The 26181-nt window shown below is 36.6% G+C and overlaps 1 protein-coding gene across 7 annotated transcripts in view; it reads right to left on the bottom strand.

Annotated features, from left to right (window-relative positions):
* LOC106176889 (uncharacterized) overlaps positions 1-26181 on the bottom strand; it is a 43262-nt gene that overhangs the window by 12474 nt on the left and 4607 nt on the right. Inside the window, exons 1-5 of one of the 7 annotated variants that reach the window (XM_087016518.1) lie at positions 14486-14625; positions 13141-13197; positions 8148-8245; positions 7164-7295; positions 6696-6992 (exon numbers count right to left, since the gene is read on the bottom strand). In XM_087016518.1, coding sequence (XP_086872644.1) covers positions 6696-6992; positions 7164-7295; positions 8148-8245; positions 13141-13197; positions 14486-14534 — 633 coding nt within the window. In that variant the 5' untranslated portion in view covers positions 14535-14625. Of the gene's footprint in view, positions 1-6695; positions 6993-7163; positions 7296-8147; positions 8246-13140; positions 13198-14485; positions 14672-15673; positions 15816-26181 lie in introns of those variants that run through there. The other 6 variants (XM_087016520.1, XM_087016519.1, XM_087016524.1 and 3 more) reach the window with 6 other exon arrangements.

Below are 26181 nucleotides of genomic sequence, written 5' to 3'. Positions count from 1 at the left end.
CGGTGAAAGATTGTGTTAGCACACTCTCAATCACAGCCCGGTAAAATTTTGCCAGCAGTTCTTGGTTGACATAGAATGACCTCAATCGTCGTAGAAAGTAGAGTCTTTGCTGAGCTTTGCGGACAATATCATCTATGTTAATGTGCCATTTAAGATCATCAGATATATGTATGCCAAGAAATTTGAAATGTCTGACTATTTCAACCTCAGAACCATTCAGCGTAAGATGGCTAATTTCTGTTGGGTTTTTCCTAAAATCTACAATAATTTCTTTTGTCTTTTTAACGTTAAGCTCGGCACATAATTTCAGCAACCTAGGTGTAATCCCATCCGGACCTGCCGCTTTCTTAACTTTCAATCTAATAAGACCAAGCCGGGTGTCTTCTTCCGACAGCTGGAAGGGTGCTTCTTTATCTCGAGAACAGATGATAGGAGATATAGTATTTGGTCTGTCGAAGCGGGCGTAGAATTCATTCAACTTGTCTGGTAGGCTGGTGTCATCCGTGGGTGAGAGTTTGGTTTTAGGTTTGTAGCCGGTGATTTTGTTCACTCCCTGCCAGAGCTAGAATTACAGCTGGAGATGTCTGCCTCAAGTTTATCTCTATACCGCAACTTAGCGCGCTTGATGGCCCGGCGCAGGTCATATTTTGACCGCTTGATAGCGTCCAAATTGCCCAATCTGAATGCTTCCTGTCTGGCCACAAGTTGTTTACGTACTGAGGAACAAAACCAAGGTTTGTTGTTTGGATATGATGTAACAGTTTTACTCGGAATGCATAATTCCTCGCAGAATTTTATGTAGCTCATTGTCACTTCAGCACATTCATCAAGATCAGCTGCATCCCGGAGAAATAAGTCCCAGTCAGTGCATGCAAAACAGCCACGAAGTCGTTCTATTGCGTCCTCACTAAACTGATGAATTACTCTACGTACCGGTTTTTCACGCTTCAGCTGTTGTTTGTATGCTGGGACGAGATGGATCATGTTGTGGTCTGACTTATCCAATGGTGGTCATTTCAGTGATTTATAAGCACCCCTGATCGTTGTGTAACAGTGGTCTAGTGTTTTATCTTTCCTAGTATGGCACGATACATGTTGAAAATACTTAGGTAAACCCTTTTTCAGGTTTGTGTGGTTGAAATCTCCTGCTATGATAGACAGTATTCCTGGGTTTGCATTTTCATAGTCTGTTATAATCTGTGTGAGTTGACTGATGGCCGACTTGGCGTCCGCATCGGGTGGAATATATACAACTGTAAGAATGACTGATGTGAACTCTCGTGGCAAGTAGAACGGGCGGCACTTGATGACTAGAGTCTCTAGTTCCTTGGTACAGCATCTGGATAGTACCTTCGCGTTATTGCACCAGGAGTCGTTGATCAAGAGGCACACGCCACCACCACGATCTTTGTCCACGGTGTCGAATAATCGGTCAGATCTGTATAACGTGAATCCCGGGATTTGACTTTGAATGGCCGCATCCGGGACAAGGTTATTGAGCCACGTTTCTGTGATAAAGTAGGCTGAACAATCTCTGTAATCTCGATTGGTACTGATAAGACCGTGAAGCTCATCCACCTTATGGCGTAACGATCGGGCATTTATGAGAAATATGCTCGGCAGCGGGGATCGATTTCCGCGGTTACGCAGCCTGACTAGAGCCCCACCTCGTTTACCTCGCTTTCGCCCCTTCCGCCGCGTATTTGAATCTTCATAGTCGGTACTGGTAATAAAGTCAACCTGATTTAGTCCTCCCAACAAGTCATAGCTCCCCTCAATATGAGTATTTCTGACCCGTAGCAGCTCCTCTCTTGAATAAGTTATGTATCCAATAGTAAAGTTAAAAATTGGAAGTAAAATAACAAGTAATACTACAACGCGACAGATCATGTCGCCATAGGACGGCGCCATCTTGGATATATATATATATATATCACATAGAGGCTACAATATATTATATGGGGCGAATATGGGAGAGTTATTGGATCGAGATGCTTGCGCTCGGTCGCAATGCGTGACACTTTCGAGTTACGGTTTTACAAAAAATGTTGCCGTTCGACTAATTGCAAATTGAAGTCACCTTAATTTCCATGGGTCCCAATTTGTTCTCTTTCGTTTGGTTCTGTCGTAATCTTTGTTATTTTTATTTCTTTCCTCGATTGTTTTTCTTTTGTGAACTTCTCTATCGGACTTGATAGAATTTTTTTCGTTTTTGACAGCCCAAGATGAAAGCACGTGGGAAAAGAACTACATGTACATCTGATGCACGGCGTAAACTCGTACGTTCACTCATAATTTTGGGATTCAAATTTTTGTAAAATTCTCTTTTAATTTGCCTCCGTTGCCTTTATTACTGTTGATTATAAGCACTTCATGTACCTATAAGTCTATTTAATCAATATCATAACTTTTTATACTTTCACATTTTTATTACTCTCAACCTACAAATTAGTACTCGCGGTATCTCCTCTACAGAAAACAATGACGTTACGTTATCTGCTGTGTCACTGAAGCTGGTTAAGAAAGATGTGCCTCGTTTCAAATTGTCTTTCAACTTCATATCACACAGACGGAACTTCGAAAACGAGGCCACTGAGAGGGAGACTGTTGGTTACATTTCGATACGAGCGTTCGATTGCAAGCTATGGTTAGTTCTTTGCTTCTATGAAAGTGTGTGAAAACAGTGAGTTTATTTTGCTGAATCGCTTGTGAACATAGACAAAATAAAAGGTGAAAATAGGCTGTAAATTAGCCAGCCCGTCGGGCGGGTAATTTGCAAATCTTACCCGCCCGGCCTGAAAGTTACCAGCCTCGGGCTGGCGGGCAGGCGGCCATTTCATACACTGCCTATAACTTTGACACAGTGGGGAAAGCATCCTGAACACAGAATAACACACTAATAACTTAATTTAAAAATGTCCCATGGACTACATATTTATTAATCAACAAGGCAGCAAAGCTGTCAAATGTACAGACAAAAAGCAGGAAATAACAAAAAAGGCTACTGTCAATTCTGATGCAAAAGTACATTATGTTAAACTGCAAATTCAACATCAAATTTAAATTATGCTCAACAGGTAAAATACATCTGTGTCTGTACATAAAAACGGCATTTCTTTAAAATAATGGCCCGATTATGCTGATTTTTGAACTCAACCTGCGATTTAGCAGGAATGACCACTCCTGTGAGTTTAATGACAATTGGCCTATCTGTTTTTCTTATATTGTGTTTACAGTGTTGCATATATGCTGAAAAGTGAAAAAAAAAAGCATAACTACTAAAATAGTGGCCCGATCTTGCTGATTTTTGAACTTGACCTGCATTATAGTAAGATCGATTACTCCTGTGATTTTCATGACAACAGGCCTATCAGTTTTCCTTAAAATGTGTTTACAGTGTTGCATATATGCTGAAAAGTGAAAAAACAGCATAACTTCTACAATAATGGCCCGATCATGCTGATTTTTTTAACTTGACCTGCGTTTTATGAATATTCATCAGCTCTGTAAATATACAGCCAAAAAGTAAAACTGCCTTCCACTTATCATGTTTACAATGAAAGTGCACGGTGTCGGCACCGGCGACGACGGCGACGACAGACGCAGGTGATGGCAATATGTACAGACACATCTGTACATATTTACTGTACTGTTTGAGAACAGTAAGTGACATGGTTTTTCTTAAATGGTCATCATGGGAGCAGTGCCCAAAATAGGTTTTTTTCAAATTTTGATGCAATATTACATAATGTTTAACAGCATAATGATCATCAATTTTTAATAATAAAATATTAGTATCATGGATATTCAGAAAATGTGACTAGCAAAGGTCTTCAGGCACATGGAACTTCCAAGTCACAACTTGAAAATGCCAGAATGTAAACAAGACAGCACTGTTCTGAAATGTTTTTTTTTCCATTTTTAACACTTTTTTACACATAAAACAAAATTAACAGGTTACTGCCATTTTTATACAATAAACTAAAAAAATTGATGAGATTGGAAAAATATCAATACAACAGTGTTGAATGTCCAATTTCCTCCATTCTGAGATTCTGAACATAGTGAATGATTGAATCTGACAAACTGCAATGATATGAGTTTATTTCCATTTTTGAAACTTTATTACACAATACACAATAACAAGTTTACCATCATTTTTACATAATCAACTAACAATGTTGTAAAGATGCAGGAAATGTCAAAAAAACACTTTTACGTATCTTATTAGTTCAATAATGAGACTGTTAACATGCCTAAGAGTTGAATCTGAGGAATTTTGAAAAAACAGCATAACTTCTAAAATAATGGCCCGATTATGCTGATTTTCGAACTTGACCTGCGTTTTAGTAAGATTGACCACTCCTGTGAGTTTAATGACAATTGGCCTATCTGTTTTTCTTATATTGTGTTTACAGTGTTGCATATATGCTGAAAAGTGAAAAAAAAAGCATAACTACTAAAATAGTGGCCCGATCATGCTGATTTTTTAACTTGACCTGCGTTTTATGAATATTCATCAGCTCTGTAAATATACAGCCAAAAAGTAAAACTGCCTTCCACTTATCATGTTTACAATGAAAGTGCACGGTGTCGGCACCGGCGACGACGGCGACGACAGACGCAGGTGATGGCAATATGTACAGACACATCTGTACATATTTACTGTACTGTTTGAGAACAGTAAGTGACATGGTTTTTCTTAAATGGTCATCATGGGAGCAGTGCCCAAAATAGGTTTTTTTCAAATTTTGATGCAATATTACATAATGTTTAACAGCATAATGATCATCAATTTTTAATAATAAAATATTAGTATCATGGATATTCAGAAAATGTGACTAGCAAAGGTCTTCAGGCACATGGAACTTCCAAGTCACAACTTGAAAATGCCAGAATGTAAACAAGACAGCACTGTTCTGAAATGTTTTTTTTTCCATTTTTAACACTTTTTTTAACATAAAACAAAATTAACAGGTTACTGCCATTTTTATACAATAAACTAAGAAAATTGATGAGATTGGAAAAATATCAATACAACAGTGTTGAATGTCCAATTTCCTCCATTCTGAGATTCTGAACATAGTGAATGATTGAATCTGACAAACTGCAATGATATGAGTTTATTTCCATTTTTGAAACTTTATTACACAATACACAATAACAAGTTTACCATCATTTTTACATAATCAACTAACAATGTTGTAAAGATGCAGGAAATGTCAAAAAAACACTTTTACGTATCTTATTAGTTCAATAATGAGACTGTTAACATGCCTAAGAGTTGAATCTGAGGAATTTTGAAAAAACAGCATAACTTCTAAAATAATGGCCCGATTATGCTGATTTTCGAACTTGACCTGCGTTTTAGTAAGATTGACCACTCCTGTGAGTTTAATGACAATTGGCCTATCTGTTTTTCTTATATTGTGTTTACAGTGTTGCATATATGCTGAAAAGTGAAAAAAAAAGCATAACTACTAAAATAGTGGCCCGATCATGCCGATTTTCAAACTTGACCTGCGTTTTAGTAAGATTGATTACTCCTGTGAGTTTCATGACAACAGGCCTAACGGTTTTCCTTAAAATGTGTTTACAGGGTTGCATATATGCTGAAAAGTGAAAAAACAGCATAACTTCTACAATAATGGCCCGATCATGCTGATTTTCGAACTTGACCTGCGTTTTATGAATATTCATCAGCTCTGTAAATATAAAGCCAAAAAGTAAAACTGCCCTCCACTTATCGTGTTTACAAGGAAAGTGCACGGCGCCGGCATCGGCATCGGCGACGGCGACGGCGACGGCGACGACAGACGCAGGTGATGGCAATATGTACAGACACATCTGTGTCTGTACATAAAAATGCTATTAAGATCTGTTTGTTAGGAATTTTTAATCCCCTTAATTTATTCCTTTGGGCCTTTGCGATCAACAGCAGTGGTAACCACTTGTTGCATTTCCTTCCTGAGATTATTTCCTTTACAACATGGAGAAGAACAGCAAACTAGTCTGATAAGTTTCCATGAATATCTACCTGACAGAACCCAATCCAACTGGTTGCTGATTTCAGTTGTTGAATTGTGCCTAAACCACCCTAATTTATCTACAGTATCTATCTACAGAAGTACAGTAACTTTAATCTACAATTAAATTTCAGGAAAAAAGCTCAATCATTATTACTCCCCTGCTCAATACTGGCATACGTAATAACTGCCCTCCTCCTGGCTGATCTATTACTTGTATATTAGGTTGACTTGTGGATAATACAGCCGTGTGACAGCACAAATTGTCTCCGCCACAAATTGTCGTCCTTAGGTGGAGACAAATTGTGTAGGCATTGACGGCACAAATTAATTTATTTATTATTAATTAACTAGTGCTAAAGCAGCAGGGTGGCGCATTCATTCAAATGGGTCACTTGTCGGACTGGATTTATTTACTTTTGCTAGCGAACCCTTCATTTGTATGTACGCACAGAAGTTATTGTATACATTATTGTAACTGGCGACAATTTGTGCAGGGCAACAAATTGTGCGGCCTATGCATACACAGTTTGTTGCCACCAAAGGTCGACAATTAGTGCCGGCGACAATTTGTGCCATCAATAACTACACAATTTGTCACCACCTAAGGACGACAATTTGTGCCAGCGACAATTTGTGCCGCCACACAGCCGGTTGCTGATCTATTACCTGTATATTAGGTTGACTTGTGGATAATACAGCTGGTTGCTGATCTATTACCTGTATATTAGGTTGACTTGTGGATAATACAGCTGGTTGCTGCTGGGACTGCTGTTGTTGCTGTTGCTGACCCTGTGGCTGGTTTTGGTGAGGTTGTTGTTGCACTATCTGTTGTTGTCCTTGTTGTTGTCCTTGCTGCTGTTGTTGTAAAAGTTGCTGCTGCTGTTGTTGTAATTCTTGCAGTTGTTGTAGTTGTTGAGGAGTGATCTGGATACCTGCAAAGGCTCCTGCAGCACCCATGGAGAGCTGAGGTGTGAAACAAGAATTTTTTTAATTTTTTCACTGTAAAATTTATCCAGACATGAGTTGCAAACAATTGGTCAGCTTCATAGTAAACAAGTTTTTCTTCATAAATCTCTTCTTTATAAAACCTTATCTTGCAAGAGTTGTTCTAACATATCCCAGTGACCATACTACCTGTTGACCAAACTGGTTGCTGATGATGAACCCAGGCTGCGCTATAGCAAACTGTGGCTGTAAGTTCTGGACAAACAGTGCCTGTGTCTGAGCCATGCTTGTTTGAGTCTGGGAAGGGTTCACAAGTGTGGTCTGTTAGAAAAAATGTGAAACCATTATAAGTAACAAACTAAAGTACTTAAATTGTCAAAATAATATTAAGCGTCGCCTCGACTAGGGTCTCAAGTTTTGTACTCTAAGAGAGCATTCACATTGAGAAGAGCCGAGGTCTAGCAAGACCTCAATAATGGGTATGGCTCTTCTCGATGTGAATACTCTCAAAGTAACAACCAAAATCTACTCGGGTGCCTCTGTCACAAGGAAAATACATGTTAAAGATATTGTAAGCCTTTATTATCATCCAGATACCAAAAATGAGATTTTTCATGCATCTAATAAAAATGCATCTATGTTTGTGATGGTTTAAAGCAATGAAAATGCCTTCAAAAATATAAAATATTGGCATTTATATCTCTCATTGCAAAACATTGTTTTAAATCAGCAAAAAGACATGAATTATTAAATAATTAGACGTAGAAAAAAACTCATTTTTAGTACCTGGACAATAATAAAAGATAACAATATCCTTAATTTAGTCACTGAATACTGAAGATTTATCTGTTATTGAAAAGAATGTATGTAATCTAGTAAACAAGGAGTTCTTGGCAAAGGCTAACAATATCCTTAAGAACAACAGTGCCTTAAAAAGTAAGTTTTTAAGTGCCACCAGAGGAACTGGTCACAAAAGGTCCCTTACTGCACCAATTTTTTTAAATTCTGCATTAAGCCTTCCATTCACCTAAGCAGGACCATGCTATTTCTGATTCCAGTCAGCCAGGTTCTAAATTATAATGCACTGTTTCAGATAATTCAACACATACAAAAAGTCTTGGAAATCCTATCACAGTAAGATGTTATGCTATATATTTGTGATCTATAACATACCAGATTCAGGGCTTTGTTCTGTATATCTGAAACGGCATTGCCTGTATTAGATCTTGACTGTAAGTCACTGTGTCCCATGTCTCCATTCATTCCTACTTCTGAAACAAAATGAACACTTTTAGTCTATGGTGTTAAATTACTTTGTAATCAGCTGAAAACTATAGTGCTCTAACAATACTAGTGGTGGCAAGAGTTTGCTACATTCTATTAGTTGTGACAAACTTGTCAATGTTGTGCTGGTTGTGACACCATACAACATGCTAGAAGAGACTAAGCCAATGTTCTTCCAGCTTATTTTTCCTTTCCTAGAAACAATTCTGTGGATATAAGATGTGGCACTGTTTGATTAACTTCTATACACACAGGAGTTTTATCTGTATTGTTTCTCCAAACATCCAAGCTACATTTGGCATCAAAATGACAAAAGTCAGTAAAAGTTTTTACTGTCATGAAGATGACAAAGCTTACTAGTAAGCAAGTCTTGACAAAAAACACTGAAGGCTTCACACGAAACTTATGGTGAGTAACCTCAAGACTTTATTTTAAAACATTATGCCTAAAATAAAGATTTTTACTGTTTATCATCAAGACTTGCTAAAAGTACAAACTTCAAACTTTGTCATTCATTTGCAGGATTTGTGAAAATGAAATTAAGAACCCACATTCATAAATATTGCTGTTATCCCACAGAAATTTCAAGAAGTAATGAATTGGTAGGTACATTATCCATCAATATTTGATTAAAATATTTACTTTAGCTCATATGGTTATTCTTTAATTATTCAAAATAATCATCTTTCTGAACTTTTGGGACGAGTGTATACTGACTCTATTCTCTGTAAAAATTATATTGTAGTATTAATTAATCAAATTATAATTTAATATACTATACTGTGACTAACATATGCTTCTTTACATTGGTTAGTTTTTATATTTAACAAATATAGGTATAAAATCAATTAGCAGCAGGTCAAATTTAGTTCGACTCTAATTGACTAATGCAAATCAGAAACTTATGGATTCTTTCTTATTCCTAAAGCCTTCATCATGAATATTTCATGCACTTTAACCAATTCATGAATAATATACCGCTTAAAAAAACAGGATTGTATCAAGCACGTGAAAAGAGGGCGTGGAAAAGTAGCAATAATGTAAGGTAATATATGCACAGTCAGGCACAGTGCCAAACAATCAGAGAACAATATCATCCTCATCATCTTTCCTTGAGAAAGTCATAAATAAATTAAAAAGCTCATTATATTGTGTTTTTAGGATTGGCAGCTCAAAACAGCAAGGGATGTTCAAGTGATGGCAGACTAAGAAACACTGGCAAAATATCAGTAAATAACATCTTAGTTAGCTGCTTTGGGGCAGAGCACTGAAAAAAATTAAGCTTCATAAGAATACATAATATGAATAAGGGAATATTTAGTCTCTCAGTCTCTCCTCCAAAGTCTTTCAAACCAGCAAAAGTCTTGTGTTCCAAATTCATGAGTGAAACCGAAAAAATCAAGAGCCCTTTTATTTAATTTATAATTTAAATCTAAATACATTGAAATAATAAGTTATTCTTACTTAAGAATTTTCTTTTCCACATAACACCCTAGTTGAAGTAAAATACTGAAAATAAATAATGCTGATGTCAATGTTATCAGCAGAATTTGTAAATCACTGCTAAAACATGTTTCTTTTTGCATCTTTAACCACAAAACTTGCGGAAATGAACAAAGACATAGCCATTAGCTGAAGGAACTGAAATCTGAGATAATGAAGTAGATAAGCATTCAGGAATTAAACAGTTAACACTGTTGCCATTCTTTAACATGCAGATCACATGGAAAATGATGAAAGTGGGCTGGCCCAGATCATAAATCATTCATAAGATGTGCTGGTTCTACAGTGGAGTATTCAGAGTAAAGGGCTACAACACAATTCTTCATGAAAAGGCACTAGGTTGCCATGTCTCCAAGTAAACTGCAGCATAAAGAGCAAGTACATCTATAGGAATATTTTAATCACAACTTTAGAAAGCCTTCTAAACTTAAATACAAATCTACACGTGTGCGTGCACATGACCCCTGCCATATACCTCTCCTGCACCTGTATAACAGGGCACATGGAACTCCTTCCTGCATATTAGTGCACATTGAGCATTAGCTTTCTTTTAAATTACCAATTATGCAAACAGTTGTACAATACCCCCTTCCTTAAAATATAACAAAACCATTGCAGAGGGTAAAAACACCTCTGTGTCCAAGAAAAACTATCACCTATTGATTTAAACCCTGTTCCATCTTCTTAATGTCAAATGTGGTTGTAAATACCATACCAAACATGTTGCAAATACTGCAAAGTGCACATCTATTGCTTAATTCAATACAGATATTTAATTTATCTTGATGATGACATAAGAAATTCAAAAATATTAGTGTTTTAAATTAGCCTATATAAATTTCATCAAAAAATTATATTGTGATTTTTGTTGTTATTGATTTGTAAATACTTTTTATTGTTATTTTGATAAAATAACATTTTTCTACTTTATCATTTATTCTTTTTTTAAGAAAAGGCAGTAAACGAGCAAAATTCCATGTAGTGTGATCCTTTCCAGCCCCTTCCAATTAAAAATCAAAGACCTATTCAACAATCCTTCAAAGTGGCCAATAGGAACACATTATAAAAGACTTTGACATCAGGATGGTGCACAAAATTGTGGCAAACAATCATAGTTGTCACTGCTTTATTGCCAGTGATGATGAAATGCTTTATTTACAAACTCAAGTGGTGCCATAAAAGGTCAAGTTAGGATGTGTTGAATGCTAATGAAGGTTTATGGTAAACAAGAAACAATCAAGTGCTGAAATCCATGAGGCGTTTTATGCAAACATTATGTAAATAAATGCTACATAAAAATGCATGCCAGAAGCAAACTTAATTAAGCAAAATGGCTTTCATGAACAACACAATATATTAGTCTTCATGCATATATGAAAATGCTTAAATACTTGCAGCCCTGCAGAAAGTTATCATGACTTCATGCTTATACAACAATGAACTGTAAGTGGTCAAATATGCAGTTCATTGCTACAAAAAAGTTAAAGGCATAGGTGGCGAATTGTTGTTGCAAAATTAACAATAAGAACATTAAAACTGAGTGGCTATTTCACTATGGTAATATTCATGGAATTTCAAACTCACAACTAGAAAATTCAATTTGTAATTAAGGTAACAAAGCTGTCAAAAGACATATAACAAAATGTCATCATGAAATGTGAAAACTGATAAAAGAAGTAACATTAAAAGAGTATAAAAATGACAAATAACTTATTTAATGATAAAAATGCACAAAAATGTTTTTGTCAATTTTGTTGCAATATTAGACTTTACAAAAGGCGTCAGACTGTCAGACATGCCTAACAAGTTTCGTCTTGGTCTCATGAAAAATCCTGCATCCTCAGTTCTTATGTCCAGCAAGTTTTCAAGCTGACTTAGAATGTGTAAATCTAAAGCATACATTTTTGTATCTTTTCTTGTCGAGCTCTCTGCTAATTATACATAATTTACTGATAGTATGACCTCAGATTCACTCTACAAATACTACTTATTGACTGGCTGAGGATGAAGGATTCCTAAATGACATAACTTACAGGCTCGTTAACGTTCTCATGATGTCTTTACACAACAAAACTACTTACTAACTTGAAGCTATGTTTCTTCATTGTCAGTTGTGTGCAGTACTCATGGCTAAGTCTTTTGTTAAGTAAAATGACATCATTGAATTCGAAATACTCCTACTTGTTGAAAATGAGGCACAATACCCGGATGACAGGTTGAGCTTGCAGTCTTAGTTCAAAATTTTTCCTGGGGTATGATACTATGAAATGTGTACTGATACACACCTTGAAAAACAACAGTATGATCCAATCTACAGGTGAATTCTGGATCCTTTAGTGCCGTGTCTGATAGTTGGGTAGGCCTGATAACACATGTTATGGCCAAACAAAGAGGCCATTCAGAATGAGAAGAGCCAAGTGCTAGCTAGGACACGACCTAAATATGGAGGACCTACATGAAAGGAAGACCGCTTAATACTGTAATGGTCTCTTTGCCTCTCAAACAGCTCCCCACACGTCATTCCTTGACTGGTTGCATTGAGCCGAGATTTAATTATTGTCCCCCTGCAGGGACGACACGTGGAGAGCCATGTGAGAGGCGGAGAGACCATTACAGGATTAAGCAGTCTTCCTCTCATGTGATCCACCATATTTAGGTAGTGGCCTAGCTAGCACTCGGCTCTACTCATTCTAAATTGTCCCAAAAAGGGTGAAATAGTTTTCTGAATAAGTCACTTTTCATGGACATATGTACAATATTACTTGCTCCATGTTTTTCATTCTTGTATTGGTCCTTCTGTCACTCTACAATGCCTTTTTCATTAAGTACAGACTTATCATGGAAATAATTTATTTCTGTCTTAAAATTATTACAAAGCTTATGAAATAAATAGAAAACACTTTTAGTTTTATTGTCTATGATTGAAAATGACAAAATATACACCTGAAAACAAATAATTCCTTGTATTTCTATAATTTTGCTTCATCTGACAAATTTTGTTTCAGTCAGTCAGAATTTTCAAGCTTGTCAGACCGTATGACTGACAGATTTAATGGCCTTTCGTAAAGTTTGAAAAATTGCTTGATAATCAACAGCATAATCACCATAAATAATGACAGTGTTATTATTGTTACTTAAATGTCATTTTTGTACAAAGACAACCCATCTACTCGCCATCACTTTCAAAATTTCTTTTGATGAAAAAAAATCACCCCTATGCCTTTAAATAATCTCTCATTCAGTAAAGATAACTAATGGTGTATCGGAAAGTTTTCAAATGTTGCTGAAAAAAAAAACATGCTTTAAGTTTGAAAAATCCCAACTCATAACAATACACTTTCACAAAATGCAACTGAACCATTCCATGCTGTCGTCTCACCTTTGACCTTCCCGCCATCTTGACTCTCAGAGCTTTCTGGGTCAGATTTTATAGGCGCTGGAAAAAACATTACAGAATGCTGCAGTTAGACCTTTTGTCTTTCTTTTTCCTACTAACTCTCTCTTTTCATTTAATTTCAGATTTATAAAAAGGTCAATCAAATATATATAAAATCATCATTTTATATAACCCAGAACTGAAGTACATTTAAAGTATCTTATCCAGAACTTACAGGCAAAATTGAATTTTCCACCAGAAAAAAAACAAATTTTCTCCTACTCATGAATCACTGTCCCAGCACTTGGATTCTATGCTTTATACCATTTTTTAATTAAATAAATTTGTTCTAATTGTTACTTATAACATAGTATTTAGACTGCCATCTATGTTCTTGACATTAAACAAGAGACATATTCTGCACAATCCAATATGACCACACACACGTATATACATACACTGAAAATATTGCAAGATCTAATCAGAATATTTGTTATACATACACCCCAGTACATTTCTGCTGAAACCAATTTATTTAAATAACATTTTTTTTTTCAAAAAAATATGTAGAACAATTGGAACAAGCCCAGTTCTGAACTAAATCTGCACCTAAGCACACTAGTAGGTTATTATTATGGATCTGAAGCAAAATGATAAAATTGCTTCCCTATTGTTGCGTTACCAAGAAATGTGCACTGCTCAAGCTCTTGTGCTGCCCTGACAATACTGACATATGCAGGTGATGTCCACTTGTACAGACAGTGTATATATATATATATATATATATATAAACCATGTTGTAACATAAGCCTCTACAGGAGTGTGAACACTAAGAAAATGAAGAGTCTCAGATGACGAAGTTCAGAGTGTACAGGTCTTCTCTAAACAGTACAGTCTAATGTGTTGGCTGGGTAGTAGATACCCAAACTAAAGCTGAGCAATAAATTCAATAATGTCTGCATGTAACATCAAGATCACTTTTCTCTCGTAATATTCTAAAAACACTGATACACTGATTTCAATCCCGTGCAATCTCTGCTATGTCTGTCTGTCCATCTCTCGGACTGTCACAAGCAAAGTGCCTGGAGGACAGCTAAAATCCACTACCTTTGGCTATTCATAAATATCACCAGCAGAAACAGCACTCTATTATCAGGAGAGAAGTGTGTCCAACTAATTTCGTTTCCTCAGAGTCACTAAAAACCCTGATACCCCTTCCCACACACCCCTCACCCTACACACGTTCTACCACTTACATACTAGTAGTTACTAGCAACATCATTCAACCTCCACTGCATACAAAAAAATCCAGATACCCCCCCCCCCCTCCCCCGAACCCAGTACTCACCCACAGGTCTCTGCAATAATATCATAGCTCCTCCAGTTGGAACAAACATCTGGGAATATCAGCCAAGTGTTGCCATACAACCACAGTAAGGAAAAGAGAATGTCCAACTTAAGGAGTACAGCATGTAGCTTCATTATAGATGTAGATTGAGCCCCATATTGAATATGTATGATCCTTGAGAAAGGAAAGATCAGGGGCATCAAAAGTGGGGATTTCTCATGTCAACTCTAGTATTTTCCTTCAAAAATTACTTCACAAAATAATGCATGGACACTAATGAAAATGATGTCTTTCAATTAAAAACACTGCTAAGATACGTATCTGATAAATGCACACACTATATGTATAATATCACTAAAATGATAGTAAGAGACATCTTATTCTTCAATCCTATTTGAGTGAAGTAACCATTTGCTCTCCTCCTAATTGCCCAAGCCCCACTTATTGACTATGCATACAAGCCCTAGGTTCATGCATAATACATCAGGCACACACAGATGCAGACCAGTGATAATATCAATGGATTCTTGATAAAATGCATTGCTGAATTTACTCAGAACTTTTTTTGACCAAAAGAATCATTTAAAAGGTCACCGTCTTTTCAGTTGTACTTCTTTTGACAAAGAGGGAATATAAAAAGGAAAAATGACAGTTTGTCAGAATCAATGTTTTAAGGAGAGAGAGAGAGAGAGAAGGAGAGAGAGATTTTCTGAATTCTTTGTTAACCTCTATTCCTTTCAAAGGGAGCATCACAGTAAACTTGAATTTCTACTTAACAATTATCAATTTAAAAATCAGTCAATTTAAAAAAAAGACTAGAAAATTAATTAAATAAATATCAAATTAAAAGGCCTTGATATATCTAAGCTTAATCTTTAACACAACAATCTTTCAAGTATCAAATAAACAAATGTTTTAATGTTCAAATGACTACTGAATCTTTTATAGCTGTAATATCCATTTTTTGTTTTGAACCAGCACATACACAGGCTATGAAACCCAGAGTCAAACTTTGTTACCAATAACATCACAAAGTTACCTTATCTCATGCTCTTGTTTCACCATTTTTCACTGTGGTACCATTTTTTAAATAAATTGAAATAATCCTTTTTTCATGGTTAAAATTGCTGCAGAAGAGTATAACAAAACTGTATATTGGAATGGCACTTTCAAAATCACGTAACAAACCTTCATAATTCCAGAACTTTCTTCAGAGACAGATATGGGACTGATGCCACATTTATCTTGGCAGAGTTATTCTAAGCACAGCTATAGTTCACCACCCACCTGGCTAAGTGTCCTTACATTTGGATCCCATGTGTCATCAGGACAAAGTGACAGAGTTGTAGCAGTGAAGAGAGAACTTTTGGTTCACAGGCCAAGGCCAAGGGAATGAGGGAGGAGTTTCTTGGGTATTCAACAAAAGTTTGTGTTCAACCATCCTTTCAACCAAGAAGTCTATGGGGTTGGAGCTCCTACGTATATCACCTATACATTAATTTAGTATCCAGTACTGGGTTTAATTGTTTATTCCTTATTTGTTAAAACTTCAACTGGTGAATCAAAACATACTTTGAAATAAACTACCTGGTTTCTCAAAATTTTTCATTAGTAAACTTTTCTTTTTACCTCCATTTATCATTTTTCTATTAAATACTGGAAATAATCAGAATGATATAAATCTGCATTCTAAGGCAGTATTAAATCAACAAAAGCAAACAAAACAGAAACTGTCATGATGATGATGATGATTTTGTCACAGGTAGATGTTGCAGTAACAAGGAATGCAAATGGCTCTTTGGGATCTGTTTGGAAACAAGGCTGAAATTATCAAAAAAAAAAAATTACTGAAAAATTACACAGAATAATCAAAGCATGTATGCTCCGTTTTGAACTTGAACTACATTTTAGACCCAAAAGTGATGCCACCAGCTTTCAACTAAAATTAACTGACTATGACCATTTGGTTGGGAAGGGGTCCACTATGCCATATCTATCAAAAAATAGCAAAAGCTAAAAAAAAAAACATGTTAGGTAATGTCGGTCAAAGCCACGCTCGGCTGTCACCTTGAATGGATAGTAAACGGTTGTCATAAAATCGCTAAAAGATATTAAAACCCGGTGCATAAACTTGAAAACCACCTAGGACAACCTCAGACTGCCACATTAATCCAATACAATGCAAAAATAAACTATAACAAGTGGTTAAAGCCTTCAAACCGAATGTCGTAAAGTCCCCATATACCTCCATAGAGACAATAAAATAGAAGAAGCTTGTGAAACAAGAAAAATCCAGTTCCAACATAATAATCGAAATAAAATACTGCCGGGCATCGGAGCGGCCTAAAACTTGGCACGCTTACCGCTAATACTGCAGGCTACATCATCCCGTCGCTCGTTTGTAAATTCCGTGCATGGCATACGCACAATCAAACCGTATATCCAAATTCCACCTCTGATGTTTGAATTGGTCCTCTCTACAATCCAATTCAGGAAATGACGTAACCGCAGAGGTCGCATTGTCCAATGGCATGGCTTCTTTTTCGTAATGGTAGGTTAGAGAGGACCAATTCAAACATCAGAGGTGGAATTTGGATATACAGTTTGATTGTGCGTATGCCATGCACGGACTTTTAGGCCGCTCCGATGCCCGGCAGTATTTTATTTCGATTATTATGTTGGAACTGGATTTTTCTTGTTTCACAAGCTTCTTCTATTTTATTGTCTCTATGGAGGTATATGGGGACTTTACGACATTCGGTTTGAAGGCTTTAACCACTTGTTATAGTTTATTTTTGCATTGTATTGGATTAATGTGGCAGTCTGAGGTTGTCCTAGGTGGTTTTCAAGTTTATGCACCGGGTTTTAATATCTTTAAGCGATTTTACGACAACCGTTTACTATCCAATCAAGGTGACAGCCAAGCGTGGTCAAAGCCCATTTTTCGATCCTGACCTGCATTCGAAATCAATGAGTATTTATTATGAGTTTAAATCAAAATAAAATTTACAAAAAAAGTACATGACTCTGGCAACATGGACTGACTAAAGTGACCACATTATGTAGACGTCAAAGGGTATCTCAAATTCAAATAAGCAGTCCTTTTTCCAGAATGGACAGACAGGTTGTGTCTTGTACATACAATCCGCGGGCACTACATGGTCCAACACTGACTGAGCATCATGCAGTCTGTAGATCGACATTCAATCGCTCTTTTATCTTCTTTTATTCATCTTTTCTGCATAATTGTTTGCCTGACTGCCCTTTGACTACCTTCATACAGGAGTCCTCAGGGATCACAAGGGTAAAATCTGAGTTCAGTCAACTGAGAGACAACAGTTACCACCTTTGGTCCACATTTCATGACCAGGAGGGTCAAATGTGTGGAGTGTATAATTTTTGGAGTTTTTGTCTGTTCTTGCTTGCTTAATTCAGTGTGTGCAATATCAACACTGAAGCTTAAAAGTTGAATACATTCCCTACAACTACTACTAAAGAAAGTACTAAGACCATCATAGGGATATGAGACTTTATTTACCAAAAAAAATGGTAAGTATGGTGTGGGGTCCAAGGGGCCGTGTTCGACAATATTTCTGGATCCCAATAAGTCGAAAATTTGCCAAAAGTTTGAAAATTTTCATTCCTGCTATCAGGATAACAGAGAGAGGAGATAACTAATAATGAACATTAAAAATACTTAAAGTCATAATGACTCTTCGTTTTGGCCAAAAATTGGATTTTCCTGGAGTAAACGGAAATTTTCCCATACTTACCAATGGTCAGCGACCCCATTCATGCATTCAAAGTTAGTCCAGGGTTTTTTGATAAACGTTCGGTTTTTTGTTAAAATCTCTTAAGAGACTTTAAGTATTCTCTTAAGAGATTTTAAGAGACGGAGAGATTTTAACTGACGGAGCCCTCTCTGACATTGCATAGTCACGCGATATCGAGCGATAGTTTCTGGTGACCTACTTAAAACCCCGGGAAAAGCAGACAACAACAACATTATATAACAATAATATAAGATTCATAAGATATATTCGTCTTATTGCTCAAAATGCATTTATATCTACAATGTGTGCTATTCTGGGTGTTTCGTTATCCGACGCACTGTACAAAAACTTGCAACTTACGTCTGCGTATTACATCAGGCGTGTGGCGCCAGAAGTTATTTTGGTCTCGTATGAACACGAGAATCCGCGTGACACCCTAACATCATTGGCAACGGATGCCTTAACGACCGGGAAGAAAGGCATCGAAAGCCCTACTGACAAGCACAGATTTTAGTTTTACTACAATAACGGCCATTTAAGTGGTAAAATGCAATAGAATATATTTCCATGCGTTTTTTACAATGTATTTCTTGCGGAATTTTGAATCTCAAAGGAAGAGTTATTATTGCTTTAATATATAATAAATTCATAACACTACTTGGTAATGCCACATACTTTCACCACTTTAAATACATCCTTTGTGTCATATTCATATATGCAACAAATGTTGTTTGTGTAGCAGACTAAGACGTTAATTTAATACATGAGAGTTCAAGATTTCTGTTATACCTGCAGAGGAAATGATGCCAGAAACATCATTACCTCATTACATTACGTCATTACAAATTTATAAAAAGAGATGACACTAACTGGATCTAATGCTTAAAATCCACAAAAGTCAAGAAAGTGCATGGATGAAACACTCAAAATGAAATGGCAGTCAGTGAGGCAGGGATTTACCCAGGATTTTGAAATAGGGAGTCCAAATTCATTTTCTTACTTTACTGGGACAGGGTGTACAAGAGCCATAAAATGTGAAAGTATGGCTGTCCAATATTAAAACAGGGAGTCCAAATTTATTCTCTGATTGAGACCAGGGTCCTGCTGTGGGGTAAACTTATAGATCTGTTAATTGGAACAAAATGTATTCATCCAATACCCTGGTCTGTGACAGCTACCTTACTGGGCCTCACCCAATACCTTGTTATGTGACAGCTACCTTACTGTGTCTCACCCAATACCCTGGGCTATGACAGCTACCTTACTGTGCCTCACCCAATACTTTATGTGACAGCTACCTTCCTGTGTCTAACCCAATACCCTGGTCTGTGACAGCTACCTTACTGTGTCTCACCCAATACCCTGGTCTGTGGCAGCTACCTTACTGTATCTCACCCAATACCCTGGTCTGTGACAGCTACTTTACTGTGTCTCACCCAATACCCTGGGCTATAACAGCTACCTTACTGTGTCTCACCCAATACCCTGGGCTATAACAGCTACCTTACTGTGTCTCACCCAATACCCTGGTCTGTGACAGCTACCTTACTGTGTCTCACCCAATACCCTGGGCTATAACAGCTACCTTACTGTGTCTCACCCAATACCCTGGGCTATAACAGCTACCTTACTGTGTCTCACCCAATACCCTGGTCTGTGACAGCTACCTTACTGTGTCTCACCCAATACCCTGGGCTGTGACAGCTACCTTACTGTGTCTCACCCAATACCCTGGGCTATAACAGCTACCTTACTGTGCCTCACCCAATACCCTGGTCTGTGACAGCTACCTTACTGTGTCTCACCCAATAACCTGGTCTGTGACAGCTACCTTACTGTGTCTCACCCAATACCCTGGGCTATAACAGCTACCTTACTGTGTCTCACCCAATACCCTGGTCTGTGACAGCTACCTTACTGTGTCTCACCCAATACCCTGGGCTATAACAGCTACCTTACTGTGTCTCACCCAATACCCTGGTCTGTGACAGCTACCTTACTGTGTCTCACCCAATACCCTGGTCTGTGGCAGCTACCTTACTGTATCTCACCCAATACCCTGGTCTGTGACAGCTACTTTACTGTGTCTCACCCAATACCCTGGGCTATAACAGCTACCTTACTGTGTCTCACCCAATACCCTGGGCTATAACAGCTACCTTACTGTGTCTCACCCAATACCCTGGGCTTACTAGTTAGTGAATCCTCTCTATGTGCCCACTTCTAAGTATGACATGTTCTAAAGCCGCATTCACAACAGCGTACTAACCAGTCCACAGATTAAATATGGCTGACACACTTGAATGCTTGTTGCAAAATCGCTGAGGGCAATCTATTTAGTCTCTATTAGCGGATTAGACGCCATTGCTTTTAAGCGGATCGCCATATTTGAACCAAAGACTAGTAAGTTCACTGTTCTGAATACAGACTAACTCTTTTCAAGAAGTTGTCCCTAAAATAATCTGTACTTTTCATTTCAGCTGTTTCAAAACTGTGAATTTTAAAACAGTATAGGAATTATTGAAAAAAAAACTTGTAAAGAAAACAAACAAACTAGATGTTGTAAACAGGCAGCCATAGCACATATATCCATACACTTGACCACACTGTCAGGAGTAGCTCATCCCCAGGAACCTCACCCCAATAGACATGTATGCCAGAGCCTGGGTTCTGAATATATAGCTTATAAACAAAGAAATTTGTCTTTATGTTAGGCTATTTAATTTATAAGCATCAATGAAAAAATTATTTTAAAAAATCACATCACCCCCCAGGGACAACCCTACTATCAGTGATCTGAGGGTCCTATTCATTAATACATAATTGTTACATGTAAGATAAAAAAAAAGTATGAAAAAAGTTGATACTGAGAAGAAATAATAGCATCAATCACCTAAGGGCCTCTACCCCTGGGATATCTATGCCATTGCCTGGATATTAGATTACCGATAATTTAATAAAGAAATCTGCCTTCATGCATGACTATTTAAGAGCACCAATAAATAAAAATCTTTACATCCAGAATTCTACCTGTCCCTGGGGACAGACCCAACCTAACTGCTTTAAAAATTTGAAGTACTAGTATCCATTCACACCTCTAATGATAGGTCTATCAACCCCATACTTTGAAGTTCCTCATCCTAATGAGGAAAAATGGAAAATTACAAATTTTCCGTACTGTACTGACAGACAGACAAACTGACTGATGGGCAGATGGAGAAACAGGATAGCACAATGTCTGACTTTTGTCAAGAAAGTGCCAGGAGAAAAATAATAAATTCTTTCTGTCAATCAATTATACCATAGATATGACCTAAAAGTTTTCTACACTTCAACATCCAAGTTCATATTTCACTGAAACCAAAAGAATGTGCAAGCACAAAGATATTTATTGTCATTTCATTCATGCACAACACCCTTTGAAGGGTTGCATTTCAATATTCAAAAACCCCTTCTATCATATGTATGTTGTGAGCCCAATCAGAATGCCATGTTGTCTCCACACTGCATCCATCTCTAGCTGTATATTCCATGACTAGTCTGTCCTCTCTGGTCACCTGACAACACCTTGTGCAACTGAAGGTCAAGCATAGGTATCTTTACCCAAATTTGCCATCTTTTCTCTTCTTTTTCAAGAAAAGACATAACACCTTATGCAGAATGACAAGCATTAGAGCCACCTAACAAGTAATATATATATAATTTTCTTTTAAGGACTATTTCCAAATTTTTCTTTTAAATACTTGCTACTTCCAGGTTTCATTAATTTCATTTCTATTTTTTTTCTAGTATTGAAATTTAACATAGAATTAAAAAAAAAAAAAAACTAAAGGAAAACAAGGCAGCAAAGCTGTCAAATGTACAGACAAAAAGCAGGAAATTACAAAATAGGCTACTGTCAATTCTGATGCAAAAGTACATTATGTTTAACTGCAAATTCAACATCAAATTTTAATTATGCTCAACAAGTAATACCAATGTAAGTAAAATGTGAAACAAGCATAAGGCTTCAGGCCCATGGGAGTTCAAGTTCACACTTTGAAAATGTAAAACTTCCAGAAAAAGAAGTCAATTAGACTGCTTTTCCAACTCAGGTTACATTTTAGTCCTGTATTTTTTTTTTTTTTTTGAAAGTTTGGCAATCATAAGTTTTCCCATAATGGTCATCATGGCAGCAGCACCCAAAATTGTGTTTTCTTCTATTCTGATGCAATATTACATAATGGTTAACAGCATAATGACAATCAATTTTTAATAACAAAATATATGTATCATGGATTTTCAGAAAATGTGACTAGCCTGGGTCTTCAAGCCTGTGGAACTTCAAAGTCACACCTTGAAAATGCCAATATGTGAAAAATTAAATTTTCACAAAAAAACTGTTTAAGGTAGTAATTAACAGTAAATTGTCAAAATTTGGGTGTTTTTCTGAATTTGTCAGTATTAGATAGATGAAATATCAACTACATATCAGCCTATCTTAAAATAATAAAAGTTTACAAATAAACCCGTAATTTTAGCCTAATTGCTGATTTACCCCTGTGGTAGCGTGTCTGAGTTTTAAAGTAGGTCACACTTGTCCATATATGTGTTTGATTGGCAGCTCCACTGTGCAGCTGTATATTTCCCCGTACTAGATTGCTGCTAAGCCTTTCACATTCTGTGAGTAACGCCGCGCTTTCACTTGCCAAACAATACTTTTCATTTTGAATTTATCAGTGAACTTAATTCTGACGATCTATTAAAGCTTTTAAAAGCAGACATATAGATGAGACGTATATGGGCAAAGGCACTCCCCCTAGGTGTCACGTGGTGAAGAAGGCTGACGTCACGACTAACATGGTGGCTGCTGTCAATGCATGGAGGGGGCCTCCGGTTGAAGATGTTCAATAATAATGTTGAAAATGGATGAAAGACATAGTGACAGTTACATAGGCAGTGAGTAGAGGGCTGAACCAGTATAAATAACTAAATTTCTCAGCTTGCCAATGCAGCTCACTGATTATATAATGTTGGAATCTCCGGGGAGCACTAAAAGGCTGATTTCTCTGCTTCAGTTTATGGCTTCAAGAGAACGATATAGACCAGTGTCAAAATTAATTAGAACTTTCAACCGATGAAAGCTGGTATTCATTCGTTAGATCTAAGGTTTGTCTGAAAGTATGTGTCTGGGATTTCATAACATCAGCTCCGTTTTCAACTTAGGCATGCTTTAGTTAGGCTAGGGGGTCTCGTTGAACTGGAAACCAAGTTTATTTTGATATCTCTGCTAATTTAACACATATCGCTAATTTGAGGCGCATTCTTGTTGATCCCTATGAGGGCTCACGAGTCAAGCTGTCTACACATGTCCATTTGTAGTGGACTTCTAGTTTTAAAGGTGTAAAGATCATGTTGAGCACACCTATTAAGCATTATATCTCATTACGTAACGATTACATAATAAAATAAGGATATGAAATGAAGAGCTGTTGAAATAAGCTTTCTATTGATATGTAACATGTCGGTATATCTTGGCCGGTTTAGAAGATAGCTACCCCTGTTATCTACATCCTTAACTGGCAGATTGCATTGCCTACTGAAGCTGTATTTTAGTCCCATGTTTCTTTCCTGTAAGTTTGAGAACAGTAAGTGACATGGTTTTTCTTAAAAGGTAATCATGGGAGCAGTGCCCAAAATAGTTTTTTTTCAAATTTTGATGCAATATTACATAATGTTTAACAGCGTAATGACCATCAATTTTTAATAATAAAATATTAGTATCATGGATATTCAGAAAATGTGACTAGCAAAGGTCTTCAGGCCCATGGAACTTCAAAGTCACAACTTGAAAATGGCAAAATGTAAACAAGACAGCACTGTTCTGAAATGTTTTTTTCCCCATTTTTAACAATTTTTAACATAAAACAAAATTAACAGTTTACTGCCATTTTTATATGATCAACTAAGAAAATTGATGAGATGAGAAAAATATCAATAGAGCAGTGTTAAATGTCCAATTTCTTTCATTCTGAGATTCTGAACATAGTGAATGATTGAATCTGACAAACTGCAATGATATGAGTTTATTTCCATTTTTGAAACTTTATTACACAATAAACGATAACATGTTTACCATCATTTTTACAAAATCAACTAACAATGTTGTAAAGATGCAGGAAATGTCAACCAAACACTTTTACGTATCTTATTAGTTTAATAATGAGACTGTTAACATGCCTAAAAATTGAATCTGAGGAAATGTGAAAAAACAGCATACCTTCTAAAATAATGGCACGATTATGCTGATTTACGAACTCAACCTGCATTTTAGTAAAATTGACCACTCCTGTGAGTTTCATGACAATTGGCCATTCTGTTTTTCTTATATTGTGTTTACAGTGTTGCATATATGCTGAAAAGTGTAAAAAACAGTATAACTAGTAAAATAGTGGCCCGATCATGCCGATTTTCGAACTTGACCTGCGTTTTAGTAAGATTGATCACTCCTGTGAGTTTCATGACAACAGGTCTATCGGTTTTCCTTGAAATGTGTTAACAGTGTTGCATATATGCTAAAAAGTGAAAAAACAGCATAACTACTAAAATAGTGGCCCGATCATGCCGATTTTTGAACTTGATCTGCATTTTAGTACGATTGATTACTCCTGTGAGTTTCATGACAACAGGTCTATCGGATTTCCTTGAAATGTGTTAACAGTGTTGCATATATGGTAAAAAGTGAAAAAACAGCATAAATTCTACAATAATGGCCCAATCATGCTGATTTTCGAACTTGACCTGCATTTTATGAATATTAGTCAGCTCTGTAAATATAAAGCCAAAAAGTAAAACCGTCTTCCACTTATGGTGTTAACGCTGAAAGTGCACGGCGACGGCGACGGCGACGGCGACATGATCGGCGACGACAGACGCAGGTGATGGCAATATGTACAGACACATCTGTGTCTGTACATAAAAACTTAAAATGGCCCAGTGCCACAAATCATATTTTCACACCATCAGCCAGTGGACACTGCCACAGAGCACTCGGCCATGCTGAACTTTCCAATCAACTTCTAAATCTCCCCATTCATACTCCAGCCAACAGATCACATTTCTATCATTTTCTCATGCAAAGTACCCATTGTTATTATTCATAGACAACCCCTGGAGTGAAAATTACAATGTGGCAGTGAAACAGACATCCACAATGGCAGCACAGAGAAGGCCGGGCCTCTGTGGGCACTACAGGGACAAATACACATACCATAAAAAAAACAGCTGATATCAAGGGTTCCTGAGAGGGTGCATCTAGGCAGATAGGACTGAGGATTGAAAAAAATTAAAAGCATAAAAAGACAGTGACACATTCCCATGTCTTTTTTCAACATCACTTCCCACATACCCCTTTTTCCCAAAGGAACCATTTATTAAACAAATTCTTAAACAAGCAATTTCTTAGTAATTCTAAATATAAGCAGTATCAAAGAAATGTTCAGAACTGTACCTACGTAAAGGTGATTCTCCCCTTAAATATCAATACTAGTAAATATCTTTAGATTTAGATATTTTCATTTCAGTTGAAACTAAATGCTATCTTAATATTCTGTATTATGTTACAGTACTTGTCTCTTTTTTTTTTCCAACTTGCATTTTGTTCAGAGTAAAAATATCTGTCACCTAATTCAGGTTATAGTAGGAAAATTATTTCATGAATTTTTGGAACATATTTGTATGACAAGAAAAGTGTAAAGAATATAGAAGCCCTATTAGATGCTGTATTCCAATGAAATAGTAAAGTTCAACTTTTGGCGGTCCTCTGTGATTCTCTGCATACACATTTCATATAATCCTGTGGTTCCCTTAGGCAGCCTCATATCAAAAGTAAGTAATCTGAATACCCCAGCCAGTCCCATTAGAATGCATGCTGGATAGCAGGCG

The sequence above is a fragment of the Lingula anatina genome, chromosome 7, assembly GCF_051362555.1.
Source record: "Lingula anatina isolate TDL-2025a chromosome 7, LinAna3.0, whole genome shotgun sequence".
NCBI classification, from domain to species: Eukaryota; Metazoa; Brachiopoda; class Lingulata; order Lingulida; family Lingulidae; genus Lingula; species Lingula anatina.
Note: the sequence above shows the minus strand (reverse complement) of the source record. Positions and strands in the feature narration are given on the sequence as shown.